The sequence below is a fragment of the Octodon degus genome, unplaced genomic scaffold (assembly GCF_000260255.1).
Source record: "Octodon degus isolate 3935 unplaced genomic scaffold, OctDeg1.0 scaffold00028, whole genome shotgun sequence".
Classification (NCBI taxonomy): domain Eukaryota; kingdom Metazoa; phylum Chordata; class Mammalia; order Rodentia; family Octodontidae; genus Octodon; species Octodon degus.
This window is the reverse complement of record NW_004524604.1, coordinates 14,362,452-14,385,462: the sequence shown is the minus strand read 5'-3', so window position 1 is coordinate 14,385,462 and position 23,011 is coordinate 14,362,452. Positions and strand designations below refer to the sequence as shown.

The window sequence follows — 23,011 nt, the reverse complement described above, 5'->3', positions numbered from 1 at the left end:
CCAGGAGGGAACTTTTTTTTTTTTTTCGGAACCAGGGATTAGAACTCAGCCCCTTGCGCTTTCCAGGGAAGTGCTTATTCCACTGAGCCATCTCCCTGGCCCAGGAGGGAACATTTAAATCTTTAAAGAATCTGTTAGAAAATGCATCTAAAATATGTTAAAGTAGGGCTGGCTCAGCAAAGTAAAGCACCTGCTTAGGCTGAGGGCAGCAGCCGGGGTTCGATCCCTGGCATGCCATGCTAGCCCTGCCCCTGGGGCGTGCTGAGATGGCAACTGAGCCTGGGCATGCTGGTGCAGATCTGTAATCCCAGCACTTGGGAGACTGAAAACAGGAGAATCACTACAAGTCCAATCTACGTAATGAGACCCTGTAGACCCTGTACTAAATACAAATAATAATAATAACACAATATCTTAAAGTAACTCATTCCCTTGTTATCCCTATGTGCAGCATCGCTAAGTAATTAGCACTCTTAAACTCAATAAAACCTGTGACTTCAACTAAAGCAGAGAAGCCACGACAGGGATTTACTGGCAGAGCCCTGTTTGCTGGGGCTCTGCATGCTCTCTCTCTACCTGTGAGAATGGCATCATAGCCTAGGAAGTTAAGATGGCCAGGATCATGTACCTCTCTTCTTTCTGGAGCCTGTGGAAGGTCCAAGCTGTATAAAAGGGTGCTGGTCAAGATTTCTTTAGGGTACTTAGGTGTTTAAGACTCACCAGGCCGGATAAACACTTGAAAGTTCTTTTGTCCCATGAGGAATGTACTCTGCACACCCAGGAGCAGAACGACAGGATTTATATTGAAAGAAAATTTCTCTCTCGTGCCTTTCAGCTAGAACCCTAAAAAAAAGTGAGCCATAGCTAGAAAGCAAATGGACTTTTTTTGGACTTCCATCCAAAAACATCATGATAACATAATAAACATCAAGATGTCTTTATATCTAAAATAATAAACACAGTATTAAAATCTCTAAACAGGGCTGGGCATAATGGCATATGCCTGCAGTCCCACTATTTGGAAGCTGAGGCAGGAGGATCTTTGTAAGTTTGATTTCGCTCCAAGCTATATACTGAGTTTAAGACCAGCCCAGAATACAGAGCTAGACCCCATCTCAAAAACATCTAAAAACAAGAGATATATCAAATGAGACTGAATTTTAATTCTATCCTGTTTTAGAAATTCATCTGTGTTTATCTGGCTTACGCTGCTCTCATGTAGCCATTTGTTTTATCTCTATGTTCATGCAAAGACCTCTTTGTATTTAAATTTTAAGGGTATTTTTACAATGATAATCATATGCTTTAAATTATATTCATTTTCTTCATTGTCAGTGAAAAACCAAGTGCAGTGGTTTTTCAGAAATACAAAACCTCGAAAGGGAAAACACTTGAATACAGCAGCCCTCTATCTTGCTGCCTTCATAACACCCCTGCAAGTACCCGTTACTCGCATAGAAACTGATGCTTCTGCCCAAAAAGTAACAACAACAAAGAATACGGAAAGAAATCAGTGCTGGCTGCATTTAAAGGGAAACGAAACGATTATCCATTCACTTACAGGCTTCTCCCTGGTTGGCCAGGATTTATTTCTAACCCATAAAAACTAAATTTTAAACCAAACCCCCTATAACCTATGTTCCTTAAGAAATGACTTCAAGAAGGATGAGCAGACAAACCCTTCAGTAAATAAAAATCTCCTATAACTGCTACGTCACTAAAACTATCATGGCTTGAAAAGTAACTAAATACATTAAGTGTCCTAACGTAATTAAGTAAGATTTGTATTTTTAAAAACTATACTAGAATTTTTAACAGAAGTAATTTCCCTCTTTCAAGTAAAAGAAAATAGCTGATAAAAATCTTCCCTGTTTCACCAAGAGATGGAGGGAGGGAAAATGCGGGAGGGGGAAAATAAAAAGAATTAAGAGGTGTCATATACATATACAAACTCTATACAATAAATGTGATCAATCTGTACTGCGAACATATACTAATAAAATTTCATTAAAAAGCAGTACCGATTTCCACTCCCATTCCAGTGCCTGTGGGGGGTAGGGGACACCCAGGCATCTTACATCCAATTTGATGGTGAAATACTTCTCACTACTATTTTAATTTGTATAGTCCTGTATACAAATTGCTGTATAATTTGATTACCTGTAAAGTTGAACCTCATCAATAAATTGCTATGAATTTCAAAGATTAGTATTATTAAAAACAAAAATTTTGTTCAGCAGGTCTTCCCCTCTTCGTAAGCAAATAGATCGCTCCACTCTGAATGTTTTAGAAGTTATCTCAAAAAAGAAATATTAAAAGGGGCCAGCAAGATAGCTCAGCAATCTAAAGTACCTGCTTAGGCAAGCTTAGGCAGCTGTAGGGGACCAAGGTTCAATCCCAGGTACCATATGCCAAGCAAGACCCACCCTCAGGATGGGCTGAGCAGGCCAAAAAAAAGGAAGAAAAAGAAAAGAAATATAAAAACAGTTAAGACTTTTATATTGTATGTAGTAATTACAAATAGTATCATGTGACACCTTAGTGGTGATCAACTAGCACTGTACCTTCTGCTGCAGCATCATTCCCAAACACAGATTAAAACATTTAGATCTCAAAGTAGTCACCTGAGAACGATAAATAACATACTACTTACATTTCTACTACGCTAAATAACTATTTCTTAATTAGCTACAATTTCAATATATTTAAAAATTAGTTATGTAAAATCTAAATAATTAGGGCAAAAACATAGTAAATGTGTTAGAAAGAGCCAGTATGCAAACTAGAGCCCATATGCAAACTAGCAAAGCATAAACAAAAAGAGCATGCCCATCAATTTCTCAATTTAGCCTAATATACAGCAACAGTCAAACAATAAAAATCTTAAGGACAAATGCTCTATTTCCTCCAAAGCACTAGACCACAAATTCATAACCAAGTTTCTACAACAGTTGTCTAGAATATACACAAACTCTAAAGTATGCGTCTTCTTTCCAAATGGCCATCAGAGTACATAATTCATTTTTTACTACACCAAAGAACATATCTAGCAGCTCCAAGTGCCATGTTTTAAGTGATGCAACTGAGAAACTCTATGTTTGAATTCAGAACAACAAGGAATCACTGGCAAAGTCTAAAATGAAAAACAGGCTTCTGCCTTACCGAGAGCCAGCTGCTACTGTCCAAAAACTGGCTCTTTCTAACACAGCGGCAGATCTGCATGCGCCACTGCTTAGCTGGGAATGTCATTTCCTAAGGCAAGTGGCAGCAAAAGATTGCCCCACAGAGCAAGAGTAAATATTTTAGACACTTGTGGATATCAGCCAATAAAACTTTAATTTCATATAATTTTCAAACGTCCTGATGTCTTAACTTTCTTTTTATATTTTTCAACCATTTAAAATATCAGAACCATTGTCACGCTGTAGGCTGACAGACACACAGTTGGTCTAGACCTCTTGGATGTGGCCCAGGAGCCAGTCTGCCCTTGGCCTGGAGCCCACTTCAGCCTGTGACTCTGTACTCTCTCCCCACACAAACCTACAAATGATGTGTTTTTCCTTTCAGCAAAGCATTCCTTTTACTTCTCTAAGCCTTATGCTTTCTTTCCCATAAATCCCAAAAGTCCTACGAAATAATAAAGACAGAAAAGACATGAAGATTAGCCTGAAGTAAGGGTATTTCTGTTGCCTGCCAGCTCCACGATCTTGTGGAAGTTATGTAACACCCCAAATCTCCATTTCACCTTGAATGGAAAAAGCATCCCCCTGCCTAGCCATGTAAAGGTAACAGGGAAGGTGCCACCTAGCATCAGGTAAGGTATGTCTGTGGAAGGGCTTGAGCTGCACAGAAAACTCCAACAAGTCAGAACTGTCTCATTATTCATTTTTTATTCATAAATTGCTAAGTTATGGCATCATAAGGGTCCCCAAGGAGAAAAAGGAGGCTTGGCACAGTTAGCTCAAGTCCTAGAAAAAAGGTGCAACTACTAGTCTGGTTGACAGCAGGCCACTTTTCACAGTTCTTAAACAGAAGGGCTTCAACTCAGCAAATACAAGTTGAGGATTTCATTATGGCAGAAGAATAAAGAGTACACACTTGGAAAAGCACAAAAATAAGTAAAACTCATTCATTTCAGAAAATTTATTGTTAAACATAAACACCTATAATAAAAAGCAGGATTAATCTGTATAAACCAAAACCATTAAGAAATTCAAAAAACTAGGAGCCAAATAAGATAGTAAGAGGGTGCATTCCAAGGAGCTAGACTTAAAACAATGAGGACATGCCAAGGACTGACAGGGAATGTACACAGAAGCAAAACGCTTTCCAGCGGTTTCTCCAGAGCCCTGCTCTTTCTGGCTCCACCCTGTAAATTGCTAGTGTGCATCAGGAGATGGGGACAAACCTTTCCTCTCCTCCAGGAACGTACCAAAGAAAATTAAAGAGCTTATAAATGAACATGGCTGAAAAATACTAGTCTTGACAGAAACATCTGAAACCACTTCCCTCCCTTTTGTCCAAAACTTGGTTTCTACCCAACTTAGATCATAAAATAGTCAAGGTGCACATAACCATTTTGATCCAGCTCTGGAAATCTCACCACAAAGACCTGGCAGAAATGTATACATACACTGCTGGGAGTGCTGGAAAATAAATCAAGTGATAACCTCACAGACACTGATGACAGTTTTGTCTGGAAAAGCTCCCATAAGGACATAATCTTTAGTGAAAACCCCAATAAATGATTCTGAGATTAAATGATTGTTTTCAAGTGAAGTCTTGTTTAGATTTACTCCATGCTAAGAATAAAATGGCAAGCAAGGAAATAAAACACAGCTCACTGCAGAATCCAGTAATTCTGGAAAAAGTAGTGTCCACAATTCTAACCAAAGATGGGGAAAACTCTTTGGTTCTCTAGCCACAGCACCAAAGGTGGGAGCCACTATATTTTAAATACTGATAAATGTGACTCAACAATCACATTCCCTAATACAGAGGAAAAATAGAAAAATCACTACAAATATTTTCGAGAGAGACTGAGGCTGGAAGATTACTTGAGTCCAAGAGTTCAACAGTTCAAAACCAGTCTGAGCAACACAGTGAGAATGCATTTCAAACAAAGACAGTGCGGTTGGGAGGGTCTGCGGTAGTCATTCCAGTAACACTGTAATGACACAGTGCCTCCAACATAGATTTATCTAATGCAGTGATTTTTCAAGTCTGCACAACTACGCCTCTCAGAGAACATCTGGCCATTTTTCCTTTAGACTTCTTCCCCCTCTTACATCTGGCAGTAGGGATTTCTGGCATCCAGTGGGTTGCGAAAAAAGATACTAATTAACATTCTACAATGCAGAGGACAAAAGGCCTAAAACAACAGAATAGTCTCTGGGTCAAAATGTCAGTGCAGTGAAGAAATAGTGATTTAATCCATCCCTTAGAGACTACCTGGGACGGGCCATCAAATATAGTGTGTCAGAGATGACTAAAATGCTTCTTAAAAACTTACGAATCTAGACAACTTCAGAGTGCTAAAAGATGACACTTATATTTATACAGCAACTTTCATCATATTTAAGGTATACAACAGAACAGAGTTCATGATGCTATCAAACTGTATATATGATGTTATCAAATATCGTATACGATATCACATATCGTATACGATATATATGATGTTATCAAACTGTATATACTTTATGCACTTCTAGCTTGACACATAACTTGTAAGAACTCATACCCTGGGGCCGGGGAGATGGTTCAGTACAGTAAGTGCTTCCCTGGCAAGCAGCGCAAGGGCCTGAGTTCAATCCCTAGTTCTGCAAAAAAGAAAAAGAAAAAAAAAAAAAAAAAAAAAAGAACTCACACCCTATGCATAAATTTGCAATCATACTGGCAACTGCTGGGGCCCCCTTACAAATTACTATTTTCCCACATTTGGGTGGCAACTGAATTTCACGTACCAAAAGTAAATGATCCTCAAATCTCAAAAGCAGGATTTGTGTGATCTTTTGGAGAGTAAAAGAGTCATATCTGAAATTCCCTTTCTCTGATGTCACGATCCATTAAGTTTGCCATTCAACTCCATGAAAATTATAAACCAGACAGGGAAGCAGCTGATTTTACTATAAACTTAAAGACAGCCAAAAAGGCTTCTATAAAAAGTAAAAAGTGTTGGTAATGAAGTGAAATAAAACATACAATGGCTAGAGCGGTCCCTCTAAAACTAACAGGGCCTTCTTAAGTTATTTTATTTCCCAATAAAAGTTTCCTTGGGTGTTTCAACAAAGAAATTTTTCTGGAGGAGTTTTAAATATACGCAGACATACACACTTTTTTTTTCATTTGACAAAGATTTCTATTTATATATTTTTTAGGTATATCCTGAAAGTATTTTTAAATTACGACACAGTTAAGTTCAAATTTAGAAGGATACAACTGTTCAGACAGCCAAGTTTAAATGACCAATATACCTTACAGAAAGAAAAGCATCCTACAACTCACAGAAATCCATCTGAATTAAAAGGTTCTCAAGCTAACAAAGTCAGCACTGTTCCACACAAGTGTACAAAGATGAGTTTTGTTCAGTGAAATTTTCTGAAACACTCAGAGCTGATTAACTGAACTTTGTCAAATGTCACCTGAATATACTCCCACAGATGTCTGTTCTGAGGATCCAGTAAAGTTGAAGCAGAAAAGCACTTAGTTAATGGGGGGAGGTAGGAGAAAGGTATCAAATAATCTTAAAAATAGCAAGACAATACATCAGCAAGTCATTTAAATGCAAGATCCAATTTCCGAGAGGGCGTCACAAAAGACAAAAAACTGGAAACTCTAAGGATTTCTCAAGTGTGGTAAATGGCAGCAACGCATATTTACACAAACACATGGTGAGACTCTGGCTAACTGTAAACTTTTGTTTTACACAATTTTAACTAGACAGAATATGTGCTGCAGTTCCCGCTTCGGAACAGAAGCAACAGCGGGGACTTAGGGAAACGGTGAGAAGCTGTGGCCCCCACACTGAAAACAATCCAGGTTTCTGAGCGCTGTTTTTGGCAAGAAGTGGGTGTTAGCGGCTGCACCCCGGCCGCAGGAAACATGTGTCCCCACAAATCAGGACGCACGCGGCGCCTGTGCTCACGTCCCAGAAAGCCCGTCCCGCGCGGATAACGCACGCCTACCCCCGGAGCGGAGAAAGGAGAGCTGCGGGAAGGGTGCCGTCCGCAGCGACCCGCAAGCCCACCAGCCCGAACTACCGCGAGCGAGGGGCGGGAGCGCGCCGTCGACGCGCAACCCCGAGGACCCCCGCGGGGTGCCCGCCCAGGCCGAGGTCGGCCACCCCGGCTGCGTCCCGAGGGGCCGCGCGCGCTCACCTGCGGGGATGGCGGCGGGCTTCTCGGCGCTCTCGCCCGCGCAGCGGCCCCAGGCGCGCAGCACGAGCGCCCAGAGCAGCAGCTGGGGCTTCGCCCCGCACCACCGCACCATTTTCGGCCGCGGGCGCCCCGCGGGGTCCCACAGCGGCCCCGCCGCCGAGCACTTCTCGCGAGAGAGCGGGAGCCGCGGTCCGGGCTGAGCGCGGCGCGCGGGAGCGGGGAGCGAGAGGCGCACGCGGGCGGGCGGCGCAGCGAGCGGAGCGGCGGTGGGCGCCGCCGCCTTATAGCCGCCCCGAGGGGAGTGACGGGGCGGGCCGTGCCCTGGCCATTGGCCGCCGGCTGACCCGACGCCGCCGCGAGCTGGGGCGGCCGCCCGCGCGCCTTCCCGGCCTCACGTCCGTCCCGGAGCGCTGGCCCGTCAGACCCTGTTTAAGGAGCGTCTGCGGCTACGTGTGGAGGCGCACGCAGCTGCGGGCCGCGGGCCGGGCCGGGGTGGGGGATGGGCGCGGGGGCGGCAGCCCTCGCGGAGCCTCCCCGCTGCCGGGGCAGGGAGGAGACGCCGGCCGGCCGCGAGCACCGCTGGGCACCCCTCCGGCAGGAGCGGCCGCGGCCCAGCCTTGGCCAAGGGCGTCGGGTCAGACTTCACGCCTAGAAGCGGAGCCCCTGCCCGCCCGCCTTGCAGAGGGACAGTGCATCATGCTGCAAGAGGAAATTCCTGTTACTGGTTTTTTTTTTTGTTTTGTTTTGTTTTTACGCCGCAAACACAAAGTTTTTATTGTCCAGCGAACATTTCTTCCTGCGCCGCCACCGCCCGGAAGGAAAGTTGCACACTCTTTCCAGCAACGAGGCTTGTAAACCCGTGGAATGGGAGCCCGGCGCGTGCAACCTGGGGCTGTGCCTTCCAAGATGGTCCTGCTGTCCACATGGAAAATTACTCCCGGAGATGTTCCCAGAGCCATCTCCGGCTCCTTGGCGCCTCCCTCGCTGTTTCTAGTTTTCACTGAACGATTTTTTTATTTACGTTTTAAGTATTCCATGGTTCAGTACAGTCTGCTGAAAGAAGCAGGCGCAAAAGCTCTAATTAAGGCAAAAGTTTGACAATTTTACCTCAGACATTCCCTGACTTGAGCTATTTTTGGGGAGAAATGAGAATCAAACTTTCAATCAAGCATTCTGCCATCTTTTACCTAAATCTTCCTGAAATTGAGAAGGAACAGAAACAAGAAAAAAGTATTAGGGCAACTACGTATCCTAACTCAGAACCTTTGAAACTGAACAAAGTTATTAAATTATTGAAACAAGTTTATATCATCACATTTTTCTAAAATTAACGTGATGATAAGTACTACCAGGGCCTGCGAGATAGCTCAGCCGACTGAGAGCCTGCTTAGGCAAGCACAGGCTCAGAGGTTCTGTGGGGCACACAACCTGTGCTGGCTGCGCCCCCTGGTGTGCTGAGCCACAGCCAGGGGTGTGGTGGTACCCTGTAATCCCAACACTGGGGAGCGCAGGAAGATCACTATGAGTCTGAGCTGCCTAGTGAGACCCTGTACCAAATGCATAAAGTAAAAAAAAAAAAAAAACACTACATAACAAAAAAATTTTAAAGGTGAAAAATATTGTCTGTACTGTGACATTTTAGAAAAACAATTATGTCTGTGATTAAGTCAATTATTACTATTTTTAAGATTTGCGCTCTCCTTTTAAGAAAAAAATTCAGAGAACACCAGAAATAATTAAATGAAACTATGACCTATGAGAAAACTAAAACTTTATGTAGTCTGAAGAAAAACAGGCTAAGAATTGAATTCTTGAATAACATCCTTCAATGGGAAGCAAGTGAGGCTCCACAGAACTTGACACAAAGCAAACAGCATCAAGTCTCAGCTACAGTAGTCTGGTAGGCATAACTAGTCCCTGTGGCACAATTCCAAACCTGCCTCTGAGGATCTCCTTGGACTTGATTTCTTGCTTTTCCTGTATCATCAAGAGCCTGCATGTCTAGAACCTGGATTTCTACTCCAGCCCCCTTTTGTGGCCCCATGTACAGCTTCTCCACATCACAAGCGTGTAGGCTTCAACTGCACAGCCCACCAGTAATTGCAGGTTATTATGAGCCTCCTCCTTTTCTCTTGAGTCATGAGGTTAGGACTTTGTAAAGCAAGTGTTCCTTTGGAATTATCAAGATACCCAGACACTTCAATTGCAGTCTGGCAGTGTCCTCATTCTGAAACCAAATCTTGCCTTCTTACATTTTCCCCCACCACTGTCTGCGGACAGTTTCCCGGCAGATGTTCCCCTGGTTAAAACACACCATGTCTGTGACTCCTCAAATCTAGTTCCCACTCAGTGCTCCTTCATCTCTGCTCATGGTGCTACTCCTCAATCGTATGGCTGTGAACTTTTGTTTCTACTTCTGCCCTCACACCTGACAACTCACAGAGCTGGCTTCCAAATCTTGTCATTTTTTCCCCTTCACATTTTGTCTCACTATGTCCTTTTTCACTCGCTACTATCTCATCAGCAACACACTCCTGCATATATTAGTGCGGCTTGCAGCAGTTTTCTAACTGGCCACCCTCCATGTAGACTTCCCCTGTCCCAAAACAATACTACCATATACTACAGCTGTAATCACGATGCTCCGATAGTTTTTTTCATTATTTCAACCATGAACTTCATGGATTTAAATTTAAGAGAATTGAAAATAATCTAAATTGGCCAGGGAGATGGCTCAGTAGAATAAGCGCTTCCCTGGCAAGCACAAGGACCTGAATTCAATCCCCCGTCCTGATAAAAAAAAAAAAAAAAAAAGAAAGAAAAAAGAAAAGAAAAGAATCTAAATTACTTAACCTAGTGTTATGGTTTGTGTCTAGGTGTCCCCCTAAAGCCTCATGCAGTCATGGGGCAGATTCTGGAGTTTATGATTGAGTACTGTGGGTGTGGGTGCTACCCTTGCCTGGGGCAGGTAATTTGCATGACAGTGTAAGGTGGGAAGAGAGGCTGCTGCCACCTCTCCCTGGTGCTCTTGCTCTTTGCTGCAGCCATGAAAGGTTGCTTTCTGCTATGTGCTGCTCTGCCTTGGGCCCAGCTGAATATGGACTGAAACCTCCAGTAACTGTGAGCTAAATAAGCTTTCCTTCCTTCAGTTTGAGGGTCGGGTATTTGTCCCGGCAACGAGAGAAGAGTAACTGAGACACCTAGATTTCAATTTTTTTTTTCACTATCAAACTAAACTCTATATGTTACACCCAACCAATATAGTTCACTGTATTGTCTCACAAAGGAGATCAAATACTTTGTCATTTTTATTCTCTAGAGCTTGCAAAGAAATCATTGACTTTGTTTGGGTACCTCCAGAGGCCAATTCTGAACCACCATTCAATTAGCGGCCGTTTGTGAGGTACTGGTAGGTAGGTGTGAAGTGACAGATGTAGTTCTAAATCTAATAGTGTATAAGGAGCATGATCCCATAAAAATGATGTACAATTTGCCTATCATAATTATCCTGGTCAAGGAGCAAGAGAATTGAGATAATTATATCCCCACCACCCACCAGTCACTAAACTGAGGGCTGAAGAGCACTACTTAATTCCTGGGCATTCCCAGTCTGCTGTGCTCAAACGTGTACAGCAACCCTCCAATAGCAATGTAAATCCTGATGGTGAGAAGTCAGGTTGGCATGCTCAGAAATGTGAAAGAGATCTGAGGCAAAATGAGAGAATGGTCAATAGCATCTGCTAAGCCACCATGCCTTTGTTCATGTTATTCCTCTACATGAAAAGGGATTACAAATTCGCCCTCTCTTCCTCATTTCTATCATGCATAGGTACCACGTACGGTGAGATGACCTACCGAAATACCTTGGTTACCTCAGTCAAGCTAAGTGACCATATTCTATGATCTCTAAATCCTTATGCAAATCTCTCCTCTGGACTGTATTATTAGTCTTATTATTATAGCAATTTAAAAATCTCTTTTGTGATGCTTTTACTCTTAAGTGAAGAGATGCTAAACATACAACAGTAATAAGTGATACAGGAAAATAAATGAAGAAAGGTAAATAGAAAATACGAAGAAGGAGGAGGGTTTTTTTTTAATGCCTTAAGTAAAGGGTTCTAAGGAAACCACACGGAAAACATAGTACTTAAAGTAAGACTTGAAAGTTGCAAAAAAGAGTTGCAAATGCTGTAGGGGGATTGTGTTCTTGGTAAAATAAACAGGATACACAGAGGCCCTAAACCTAGAACCTATCTGGAGTACTGTGAAAGCCAAAAAGACAATGAGGGTTCAGTGAGTAGGCAAGAAGAGCACAAGAAGAAGCCCAAGAGGGGGCAAACAGAGCAGAGGCAAACATGGGCAGACATATGACGAGTGTGTAGCCTAACTGTGTCTCTTGCTGTGAATGAAACAATTATTATTGGGTAGCTTTTAACTTACATCATTTGAAATAGGGTTTGAAAAGCATCATACACCAGCTGCCAGGTTAGACAAAGAACTAAGAGAGGGGGCTGGGGAAAATAAAAACACAAAGCTTGGAGAAAATGCTGTGTCCCAGGAAGATGATGGTAGCTTTAACCAGGAATGTATCAGTAAATTAGACTAGGTTTCTTGCTATTGTACAATCCAAATACTTTGAAACATAGGTGATGTATACTTCAATGGTTTGTATGTGGGTGTAAGAGAAAAAAATCAGGAAAATATTTGTTCAACGAATATCTGTTGAGTGAGTGAGAATAATGCTTTGAAAACACACACAATCATCCTAGAAGTGGACGGGGAGAGGAAAGGTAAATGAAATATATGAGCAGGAAAATCAGCCAGACAGCCAAGATTGAAACTCAAACCAAACGCTTTTGAGAAGGAAAGAAAAAGGAATCTGCAAGGGAGACTGATAAAGTCAGACAGATAAGAAAAATATCTCCTTAAGAAATAGGTGGAAACCTGAGGGAAGGTCTTTGAATTTAACATTAGTGATAGACATTTAAGATCAAAAGTACAGGCAGGAGCAGAAAGTACAGTGAAGACAAAAGCTGGAGGTGGTGACAGGACACTGAAAAGTGAATTTTCGTGCGATGACTAACTCTGCCCTCTCCTGCAGATGTCAGGGTGCGGCCTTTCTAATTTTAGAGTAATCAAGTTGCCACAAAGCTGAAGCTGCCCTTTCTATATAAAAGGTTTGTACTATACCATGAGCTATGGTAGATTTCAAGTTCTTTAAGATGCTTTATGAGGGGAAAAATTTACCAAGTGGTTTTGTCGAGGTTGACTCCTTTGAAGCAAAATAAGTAAAAGAAACTGCTTCATCTATGATAAATAAAATCTCTTTCTTCAGCAGTGAAATCAGTTATTTATCAGGGGGTTGCTTGAAGTTTTTTTACTGTTCCAGTTTCTTATTTGTCTCTGGAAAAACAATGAAGATACTTTTTAAAACTTCTGGTTCTCATTTAAAAACTTCCATATTAAATATCTTTTCTTTCTAACTTCGATTATTTTTAGTCACCCTAACATGCTTATGTGGAATCCCCTCTAGATTATATCCCTTGTGAAATCCTTATACCTAGTGAAATAATGTCAGATGTAGAACTGAACTCAGCCAAGTTCAAATAAGAAGAGGAGGCCAGGATGACAGAGACAGCCAGAGAATGCGTAAGTGTTCTGAAGATGATTCAAGCAGATGTTTGATGACGAGTCCCAATGACTGGGACAGAACCCTTTAGGCCATGAGTCACCTACATGGTCAGCAGCAGACGCTTGTGGTGTCTGCATTCAGTCTTCCAAATATGTTTTACCAAAGTTCTATGCTACAGCATATTTGTTGACAAAGCTTATGCTAAGATGCCATTAATTATGATTAACCGCAATATTCTGTCAACATTTTTCTCTTCCGTGGGAGTTTCTAATGACAACCTTGTGGCTTCTTGTTTTTATAATTTCTCATTCTCCGACTTCAGCACTGTCCAAAGGCATATTTGTCCTGAAGTTTGTGAAGTTAATCCATCAATAAAATCCCTGTGAGTGTTAGCACCTGGGAGCTGTACAGTGTTCTATGTTAGGGGCAGGTTGTAAGCAGGAGGCATTTTTATTTCTCCAGACCTACTTACTGAGCTATTAAATGGAGAGGACCTAAACTCCAGGGATATAGTAAGTTGTTATGTTTTTATTATCCTAAATACTGACTTCTTACGTGGTTTTATATTCGTAACTCATGTTATTTCTAAAGATCTATAAAATAATATAAACAATGGGCCACCACCTAATCTCTATTTAACAATAGAGTAGATTGCAATCCGTACCATTATGAAAACATTTGTCAAAAGTTTTTTATGGAGATGTTAGAAAGAAAAGACCTAAGCCCCACTGATGCAGTATGTTGTCGTGTTTTCTTTTATTACAGCAAATAAGTACTCACTTCTTTACCATGTTCACTTATAACACATGTTTAACAATCTCTAAAATAGCATAAAGAATAAACCTCATTTTACTTTAGTTGGCTCCTTGTTCTTCACTCTACAACTAAACTTTTTGAAAAGTACTAAATATAAGGAATCTGTAGTTAATAATTCCTGAAATCAGCTTGGAATTGGGCCTTCATGTGCCAGCTCTAATTATATGGGATATTCAGCTTTCAATAATGGTACTGTTTCTTTATTGCTCTGTAAGTAAGGGCTCCTTTACACCTCAGATAAAGTTTCTTAGTCTCTGTCTTGGACCTCTGTCTGATAATTAAGGACCTTGTTCATCTCATTGAGGTCTTTCCTTAGCATCACATACATTTCCAAAGACTGGAGACCCACAGCTTCCTGAACTTCCAAATGTTCTCAAGGCCTCCTGCCTGCACTATTATTCCACCCACTGCAGGATGCTTCCTTGCCCATGACCCATGGTCTGATGGTTCTGAACATCCTTATTCTGGGAGAAGTGACCAGAGCTGTTGGGAAAGATGGGTGCTGACCACAAACAAAGACACACGTACCCTCAGTGTAAGCAAAGTGAGGGTTCAAGCAAAAGGCTGCTGTGCCGCTTTTGGTCTTTATTTTTATATATTGAGTCTCAGCCTTTAGGTTACTTTTAGTTAGCAAAACAAAACCTTATCATGTGTGCCTAAGATTTATGTTTAAGCTATATATGGCATGCAGCTGTTAGGCACCTGGGAATAAGGACATGAAAACAGGATGTCCTTGAGGAGTTCCTGGTGTTCCTGGTTACTCCCTCTGCTGCTGCAGTCCTGTCTTTCTATTCCTCTCCCCACATGCCCTACAGGTCTTTCTGTACACCTCTATTTTAACTCATTCTTTTTCCCATTTTTTCCTTTTTTTTGTTTAATACATGGATTTGTCTCATAGGGTTAGAATAATTATAGCATAAAGGAATACATTATGGGATACAACAAATGAAAATTATTCCACAACAGAGAAGTACAAACATAAGAAGTATTTGTTTTGATCATTTCCAAGGAATCCATTGTGTTAGCCAATCAAACAAATCCCATCCTCCTTCCTCTTGTTGTATCTGTAAGTCTAGTTCTTTTAATAAATCTACTTGTTTTTATATCTGTTGACTGTATCCAATAGATTAAAACAACGCATACTTTTTACCTTTTCACATTCCTAGTGATGAAATAAAGGCAGATAATCAATGGCAGCGCAGTTGTCTAAAATGGTTTGTCTATGTTTCTTTTGTTCTATGTTGAAGAAGGCAATAACAGTAGACGTGGCATTTAGAGCCTTTGCTACATTACATCCCAACTGTTGAACATGTTCTTTAGCTATTTCTCCAAAGAATAGATTACTTACAATACTGAATATCATAGCATAAGCTTCCACATCTGACAGGAACGTAGCCTTATCATCACAGGTAGGGGGCAGTGGTATACTGGCAATGCTTGTGTGGATGGATAAGATTACATGCTTGGGGGTATGTCAAATCATGTTGGGAAGGAAGCATCACAGCCAATCTGCTTAATCAACAGGGGACATCAGAGAGATTGGCGGGAATATAATCAAAGGTATGATCATTACATGTAAAAAAAACATCCTGGGGTAGTTGAATGTTACTATAAGAAGACATATATTCACTGTGATTGGAACAGTTTAAATTACCCAACAATTTATGACAGTTGGCTCTGGTGCAACTTACACATATACACAGGTGCTATTAGGTTTAGTTATTACCTTACAAGTAATATTCTGAAGTTCCTGAAGGAGAGTCATAAGAGGCACGTCCCCAATGGGTGAAGTCTTGATAAGAGCCTGGCTTGGAATCAATATATCTAAGGAAAGTTATGTTTCTAATATCTTCAACAAGCTTAAAAACCGGTCAGAATCAGGAACCCAATACATACTGTAAATTAAGGTCCTATTCAAGACAAAAGGAAGAAATGTTGAGGGAAGAGGCCATTTGAACCCATACATTCTCATGAGTATTGAACAGAGGAGCCAATAATACAAGGGGCAAAACACAGCCTATCAAACAAAGTATCAATAACATAGTTTTTTGTGATTTTATCACAGATCATCAAGAATAATCTCTCTAAAGTAAATCCTTTGGAGGTGTGCACAAGAGCATCTTGAGCCTTATTAATAAGAGTTTTTAGGCTTCCCCAGGTGACCAGTTCCTGAGGACAAGTCATCCTTCTCCGCTTTCTCGGTGGAGGGACATGGTGGTTGGCATTCATCAAGGCTAGGCGACTTTGGAATGTGGAATCAGGTTGTTCAATCCTTGATGCCACACATGGACAGGTCTGATGCAGCAAGCAGGGACCCACAGTGGACTTGTAGAGGTTAAAACAGAAACATACCCTCTTCCCCAAATTATTAATGGTACTGGGTCACTCAACTGACCAGTTTGTAAATTTTTATATGGCACTTGGGGCACAGGTAGCAATGTGGATTGAAAATGACGGAGATAAGGAGATGACCATTGTTTGAGAGAAAAATCATGTAAGTCAAATAATATGTTAAGTTTAAATAGCATCAGAGATAATTGACTATGCCATTTACTTGCAGGGGACCTTATTCCCCTCATTTGTTTTTATTCATAGTGATAGAGTTTGTTTAATTTTGTGGTGGGACTGTTTTATGATTGTTTGGCCAGTGGGGTTGTGGGGAATTCCTGTTTTTGAACAATGTCCCATTGTGAGCAAGATGTGGCAAAACCATGTGAAGTATAAGCAGGATCATTGTCTGTTTTTAATTTTGTTGGTTTGCTCATAACTGCTATAGCGGATAGAATAGGTTCAATAGCTTGATCTGTGGTTTCTCCTTTATGAATGGGAACCCAAACTTATTGTGAATATATATCAGTACTGAAATGTAGATAAGAATATGGAGCTAAAGGGGGAAAATGAGTAACATCCATCCACCATATTTCATTAACCTTTAAACCTCTTGTATTGGTTCCAAAGGAGTTAGAAAATTAGGAATACGTTGACTACATGATTTAACTATATTTTGAGCTTGTGTTAAAGGAATTTGAAAATGTTTTTGTAAAGAGTGAGCATTTTGGTGAAAGAATTGATGATCTGTAAACAAAGATAATAAAGAATCAGCATAATTACTGCCTTGTGAAATGAGATCAGGTAGTTTAAGATGTGATTTAGTATGATAAATGTAAACAAGGGATGAGCAGTGCTGCAGTAGTGTTTGCGGAGAAATAAATAAGTAATATAGTATGGGATGAAGAGCAGAAGATATGATGGCATCTGGAATGTGTTGTACTACATAGCAGGCATATGCACTGCCAGAAATGAAGTTTAAAGCTTGGATATCTAATTAGTTGGATAACTAGGAGAATGGCTGCTGTCTCATTTTGTTGTGTGGAGGTATAAGGGAGAGTGTATCTATGATGCCAGGTTTGACTTGTTTGCCACATTATTGCTCCCTTAGTTTTATTTCTATCATAATTGTGAGTCCTGAAACTGGCCTATCAGATAGAATCATGGAAGGATGAAAAGAAAAGGTAGCAAGCGTCTTTTGTAGATATGGTAAGCATGTGTCATGGAGCAAAGTGAGCCATATTTGGAAGAGAATGGTAGTAAACACAAATAGAGGCTGGTGAGATGGCTCAGGGGTCTAAAGCACCTACTTAGAACAAGCTTGGCAAAGCACAGGGACCGCGGTTCGATCCCCGAGCACCACATGCCAGCCAGCCCCGCCCCCTGGTGGGCTGAGCTGGCCACACACACACACACACACACACACACACACACACAAATAATTTTTTTAAAAAACCACAAATAGCGATCATCACACAAAAAAACCTAATGAATATCTTTTCCATAGGGAACCTATAGGGTCGATATAGCAAAGCCAAATATATGTATGTCTCGTTTAATAGCGTGTTCCATCAGATCTGTAATTTCACTTGCAGGACTATATAGTCTTTTTCATAGTGTGAGGTGTGTGAAGCCATTCTAAAAAATGCCATTTGTTCTTACGCTGTTGGGTTACTACCCCCATACAATGAGGTTGATGGGGTACTAGAATGAAATGACATATCTCCTTATTTAAGGGAGTACGATCTACAAAATGGATATCTAGTATAGAATTGAGGTTTCGTAGAGCTTAGTTAGCAGGGGGAGAGATAGGTAATGTTTGTGGGGTAGAAGTAAAGGAAGAGAGAAATTGGAATAGTGGACTTCACGTGTTTGTGTCAGTGTGACAATAGGGGCACAACCAGCTTATGTATCCTAACAACTGTTGTAGCTTTGGGGTAAGTTTATAGCCAAATGTAATGCCTTCTAATAAATTAGTGCTGTAAGGGCTGTGTATGCCGTATTTAGTAGCAGGTCTTTTTAATTTTTTGAATACAAAATAAGGGAATGTTTCATGTCTAGGAGCAGTTCCTTGTCTTCTGACAATTGGACATAATGCTACAACAGAAGCATTTCCTTTAGAGCTTCCCTAACCCAGTTAGGGAAGGCTGAACCTGTGAATCCTGGTAAGAGGGAGCATTTTTAATTAGTGGAGTTGGAGATGTGGTTATAGCTGTTATTTTGGGTTCCTGTTTTGGGGCAGAATTTTCTTCATTAGTCACAGTGGAAGGTGTGTCCACTGACATTTTATTTGTGGAACCCTAAATCATTCAATAGCATCTCAGCGTAGGCGCCAAGTTTTAAGTATTTATATGGGGGCTCTAGGAGCTTCATGTAAGATATACTCATTTTTTTCCAAACCCGCAATCCGCAGGAAGCCTGTGTCAGGATACTAAAGGCAGCATTCGTCTATTTCCTTAAGCAAGCAATTAATTGAGAGATAAAACAAGCATGATTAGCTCAACACAGCAAAAATGAGAGCAACCTAGGCTGCAAAAAAATTTTGTCCCATACTCATGCCTAGTAGAATCTGAAGATGAGGTGCACAATAAGTCCTTCACGGATGGGAAGCTGAGGGGAGGAAGAACCACACTCTGGTTCCAGGATTCCTGGGTTTTGGCACCACCTGTTGGGAAAGACTCACAGGCACCAGCTTCAAACAAAGACACACAGACACTCAATGCAAGCAAAGCGAGGGCTCAAGCAAAAAGGTGCTGCATTGCCTTCCTTCTTTATTTTTATATATAGAGTCTCAGTCTTTAGGTTACTTTTGGTTAACAAAGCAAAACCTTATTATATATGCCTAAGATTTATGTTTAAGCTATACATGACATGCAGCTATTAGGCACCTGGGAACAAGGACATGAAAACAGGACGTCCTTGAGGAGTTCCTCGTGTTCTTGGTTACTCCCTCTGCTGCTGCAGTCCTGTCTTTCTATTCCTCCCTCCACATGCCCTGCAGGTCATTCCATATGTCTCTATTTTAAATCCTAATCCCAACACATAGCAGGCCTGAGCTGATTACAAGAGTCTGGTTCAGCCAAAATACTTTGAATTAAACAATAGTGTTCTATTGCCCATTAATGAGATCGCTAAGTGTGCTTACTTGAAATGAAATACAGACTGAGAACATAGAGAGATGCCTTGTGTAATAAAAATAAATGTAGGTGACTGCCTTTTGTCATTGGGATCAAATACCCGACATGTGCAACTTAAAAGAGGAGGGGTTCTACTTTGGATCGAGAGTTTTAGATAATGGTAAATTGGCTCTTAGGCAGAAACACCATGGCAGGGGGGCCAGGCGGAGGAGAGCTGCTCACCCCAGGACAGCCAAGAAAGGAGGAGGAAGCAGACAGAAGAGGCACCATTCCAGATGGTGCCCCAGTGACTGACCTCTGGCCAAGCCTCCTAACACCACATCACTGCTGAAGCCTTCCTCGGATTAGCACTAGCAGAGTGTAGCTATCAGCCTCCTCTTTTCTCCCTTTCTCCTTCCTGGCTGCTGTTTTATGAGCAGGTTTGCTCCACCAGGCCACTCTGCCAGGCTCTTTCTGCCTTGCAGGCAGGCAACCATCGACTGAAAACATAAGCCAAAATAAACTTCTAGTCCTCTTAAGTTTTTAGGAGTCAGGTATTGTATTCCCAGGATGAGAAAGTCACTAAGACAATAACTATAATATCAGATGTTATAAAAAGAAAAAACAAAGATAGAAAATGATAACGTTTAGGTCTTTGAAAAGTGGCTATTGTCCAGATATCCGCCATACAATTACTAAAGCTAACCTTAATTTATCATCCCTAGAAACTGAAGTACACATTCTGTGTTATTCACCTGTGTGTTCATGGGAAAAATACCTGACCTACACAAGGTAAAAAATAAAATGTTTATTTTGCCTCTCAGTTTGAAAGGTTTCAGTTCAGATCAGTCCACTCCAATGCAGAAATGTCATGGTCAGAGAGTATAGTGATTCAAAGATGCTTACCTCAAGGCTGCCGAGAAATAAAGAGAACAACAGAGCCAGAGAGAGGGGAAGGGAGAGGAGACAAAAGATCCTTCTTAGGTTATGTACTCAGTGATTCCCTCCAAACAGCCCCACATCCTAAGGACACATTTGGCTCTGAGCTCATTGGTGGCCTAATCAATTGAGGTTAGCAGCCCCAGGATCAAATTACCTTCCAAAATCCACTCCTCTGTATACTGCTCTGTTTAGGAGCAAGTTCTCAATAAGAGGCTTTTGAAGGTCATATTATATTTTAATTGCAACACATTCTGTGATACTGGACTGATACAAAACTGAAAGAATAGAGAAAGTATTGTCCAAAGTTGCTGACTTGAGCCTTTTATAGCTCAGCATAGCCTTACTTTTTATACCTTGTGCTCACACTTTTCTGCTGGATGGTTAAAAGCTAAGACCAGGTTAAAGTAAGACCTTTATAACTAAAAATGAAACTATTGCTATCTGATGAGGTCAATCAAATTCCCTCAGGATTTACCCTGGAACCATGTTCAGCATATTGTGGATTTTTTTGTCGGTGTCAGCCATCTGGATGGATCATAGCCATTGCTTGACCAATTTGCTCTCTGTGAAAGCCTGAGAGGATGTTTTCCCTCTAGGCAACTCTCCTTAGACACACTATACATCGTCAATCCCTTTCCTCTGTGGCCCCATAATCTCCTTAGTCAGAAAATTTGGGACACTACTTAGTTACAGGATGTCACAGCAGAGGTTCCCTTAGGTTCTGAGTCCTCACTGACCTTGAAGGCCAAAATATTGTCTATCTTTTTAGCCCATCTAACTGTCTAGTTTTTGGTCTGCAAACTTTAGTTGTTAAACATCCAGAAGAGAAGCTTACTAATATTATTATCCCAAAACAGAGGCAGTTAAGCTTAACATCACTGTTGTGCTGGTAACTCAGTACTGTTATGGACTATTGGACTATATTGGGTTCTTTTGCTGAATTCAAGTACCTACAACATTTGGACTGGCATTGAGTATGAAAAGATCCTTTAAAGACTTTTCCAGATACAGTTTCTCTAACAGCAATGGAACACCCATCTTTGATAAAACAAAGCCAAAAAAGGGGATATAAATAAAGGACCATTTTGTAGTGAAAATATATATCTATGTATATACAAGATAGGATAGATATACAGCTACTTTCTCTTAGTTCAATGAGAAGAAAGGTCTGCACTAATAGTGTTTAGACAAGATATCATGTCTACATCTTGTCCTCTGAATAACTACTATGAAGACAACAATATGCAATGTATTAATCATTGAAACTGTTCTACTAACCTGTTTTGAAATTGTTTTCTTGCTATTTTATCATTTTTTTGTTAAAATGGATAAGAAATTTAAAAAAGAAAGAAAACATTTTAAAGGTATGCCAGTACAGAATAGCATGACATTGGCCAATGTGCCAGGCCTTGTTTTGCCCAGTCTGAATATACTACCTCCGAGCTACGTGGTGTCTTCTGTATTTTCCATTACAGGTTTCCAAAAGGCGTACATTTTGCCAGGTATAATTTTTCTGTATTATAGACACAGATCACAATGAGCAGAGCCACTTAAATCATTTTGAAGCTTGCCATAATGATCATGTAACCCTTTTACTCACTTCGTGGGAAATGGGAACTGCTCAGTGACCTCCCTGGAAGCATCACTTTCTGCAAAGTTCTCTGACATTTTCATCACACCATGTTGGCATCAGAAAGTAGATATTTGGAGACTGCCCTTTAATCTTTCTCTTACTCTATCACAGTGTTTTGCTTAATTATTGCTGCACTGTTGCTTTGTAAATATGTGTGCGGGCCCTCTTATTTTGCCACCATTACTCTGAGTCTTAAAAATCACAATTTAGAGATAAATAACATAAACTTTATCCCAAAGTAAAAAACACTTAAGTCCATGGGATAACCAATATCAATCTAAAAAAAAAAAAAAAAAACCTTTACATGTAGGCTATAAAAGGCAAATAATCCCATGAAGAACAAGTTTATAAACAAAAACTGGTTTTCCTTAAAAATTATAAAACTCTGTAAGTGGGAAAAATAATGGAATTGACTCTTTTATGCCTCCTTTCTATTACCCAGTTTTTCAACAATGTTTAATTATTGGCTAACTTGAAACAAATAGTGGTTAAAATTAATTTCAATCTGTATCAAGCTTGCCTGAGAATCAATGACAAAATTGGAAAAATCTTTTTCTTTTCATACCACTAATGATTATTCAGTTAAAATAATAGTTAAATGTGCAAGCACTACACTCCAGACACTTTCAGTATCCCCAGGTGAATCAGACCTTTCTCTCTTGCCCAAGAAAAATCATTGCGCTAAATAATATAGTACATGATACTGAGTTTAGTCATTTAAAAACAGATCCATGTTTTATGGACTGGAACTGATATGTTTGTAGAAGTTCTGGGCATTATTTCAATAGGAAATTACCTACAAAAAAGATGGGAAGTGATTTTATTCCTGTCTTTGTCCTGAAAGTATCCAAACGACTTGCCTTTCTGTCTTGGGCCAGAATTCGAGTACATGGACATTCCTAAATCAATCAGCACAGAGGAAGGGCCTCTTACTCATGTTTAGCTTTCCAGAGCTCTTCCTGGAGTTGTAGATCAGGGTCAACGTCTTCTGAATCAGATAGGAAAATTTCATTCTGGACACTTAAATAAACTTTAGGTTACATTGGAAGAATGTATAAATGATTGGATAACAAAATCCACTATTAATTTGTTGACTAACTACTGAGGAGGATTCAGTACTCTCATAACAGAGACACACACAAACCACACACACACACAGACACAC

The 23,011-nt window shown here is 40.7% G+C and overlaps 1 protein-coding gene across 3 annotated transcripts in view; it reads right to left on the bottom strand.

Moving 5' to 3' along the window:
- The window catches only part of Plod2 (procollagen-lysine,2-oxoglutarate 5-dioxygenase 2), an 80,262-nt gene extending 72,676 nt beyond the window's left edge, over positions 1 to 7,586 (bottom strand). For all 3 annotated transcript variants that reach the window (XM_004629204.2, XM_023712990.1, XM_023712991.1), the window contains exon 1: positions 7,380 to 7,586. In XM_004629204.2, the coding sequence (XP_004629261.2) occupies positions 7,380 to 7,491 (112 nt within the window). In that variant the 5' untranslated portion in view covers positions 7,492 to 7,586. The remainder of the gene's footprint in view (positions 1 to 7,379) is intronic.
- Between the last annotated feature and the right edge of the window lie 15,425 nt (positions 7,587 to 23,011).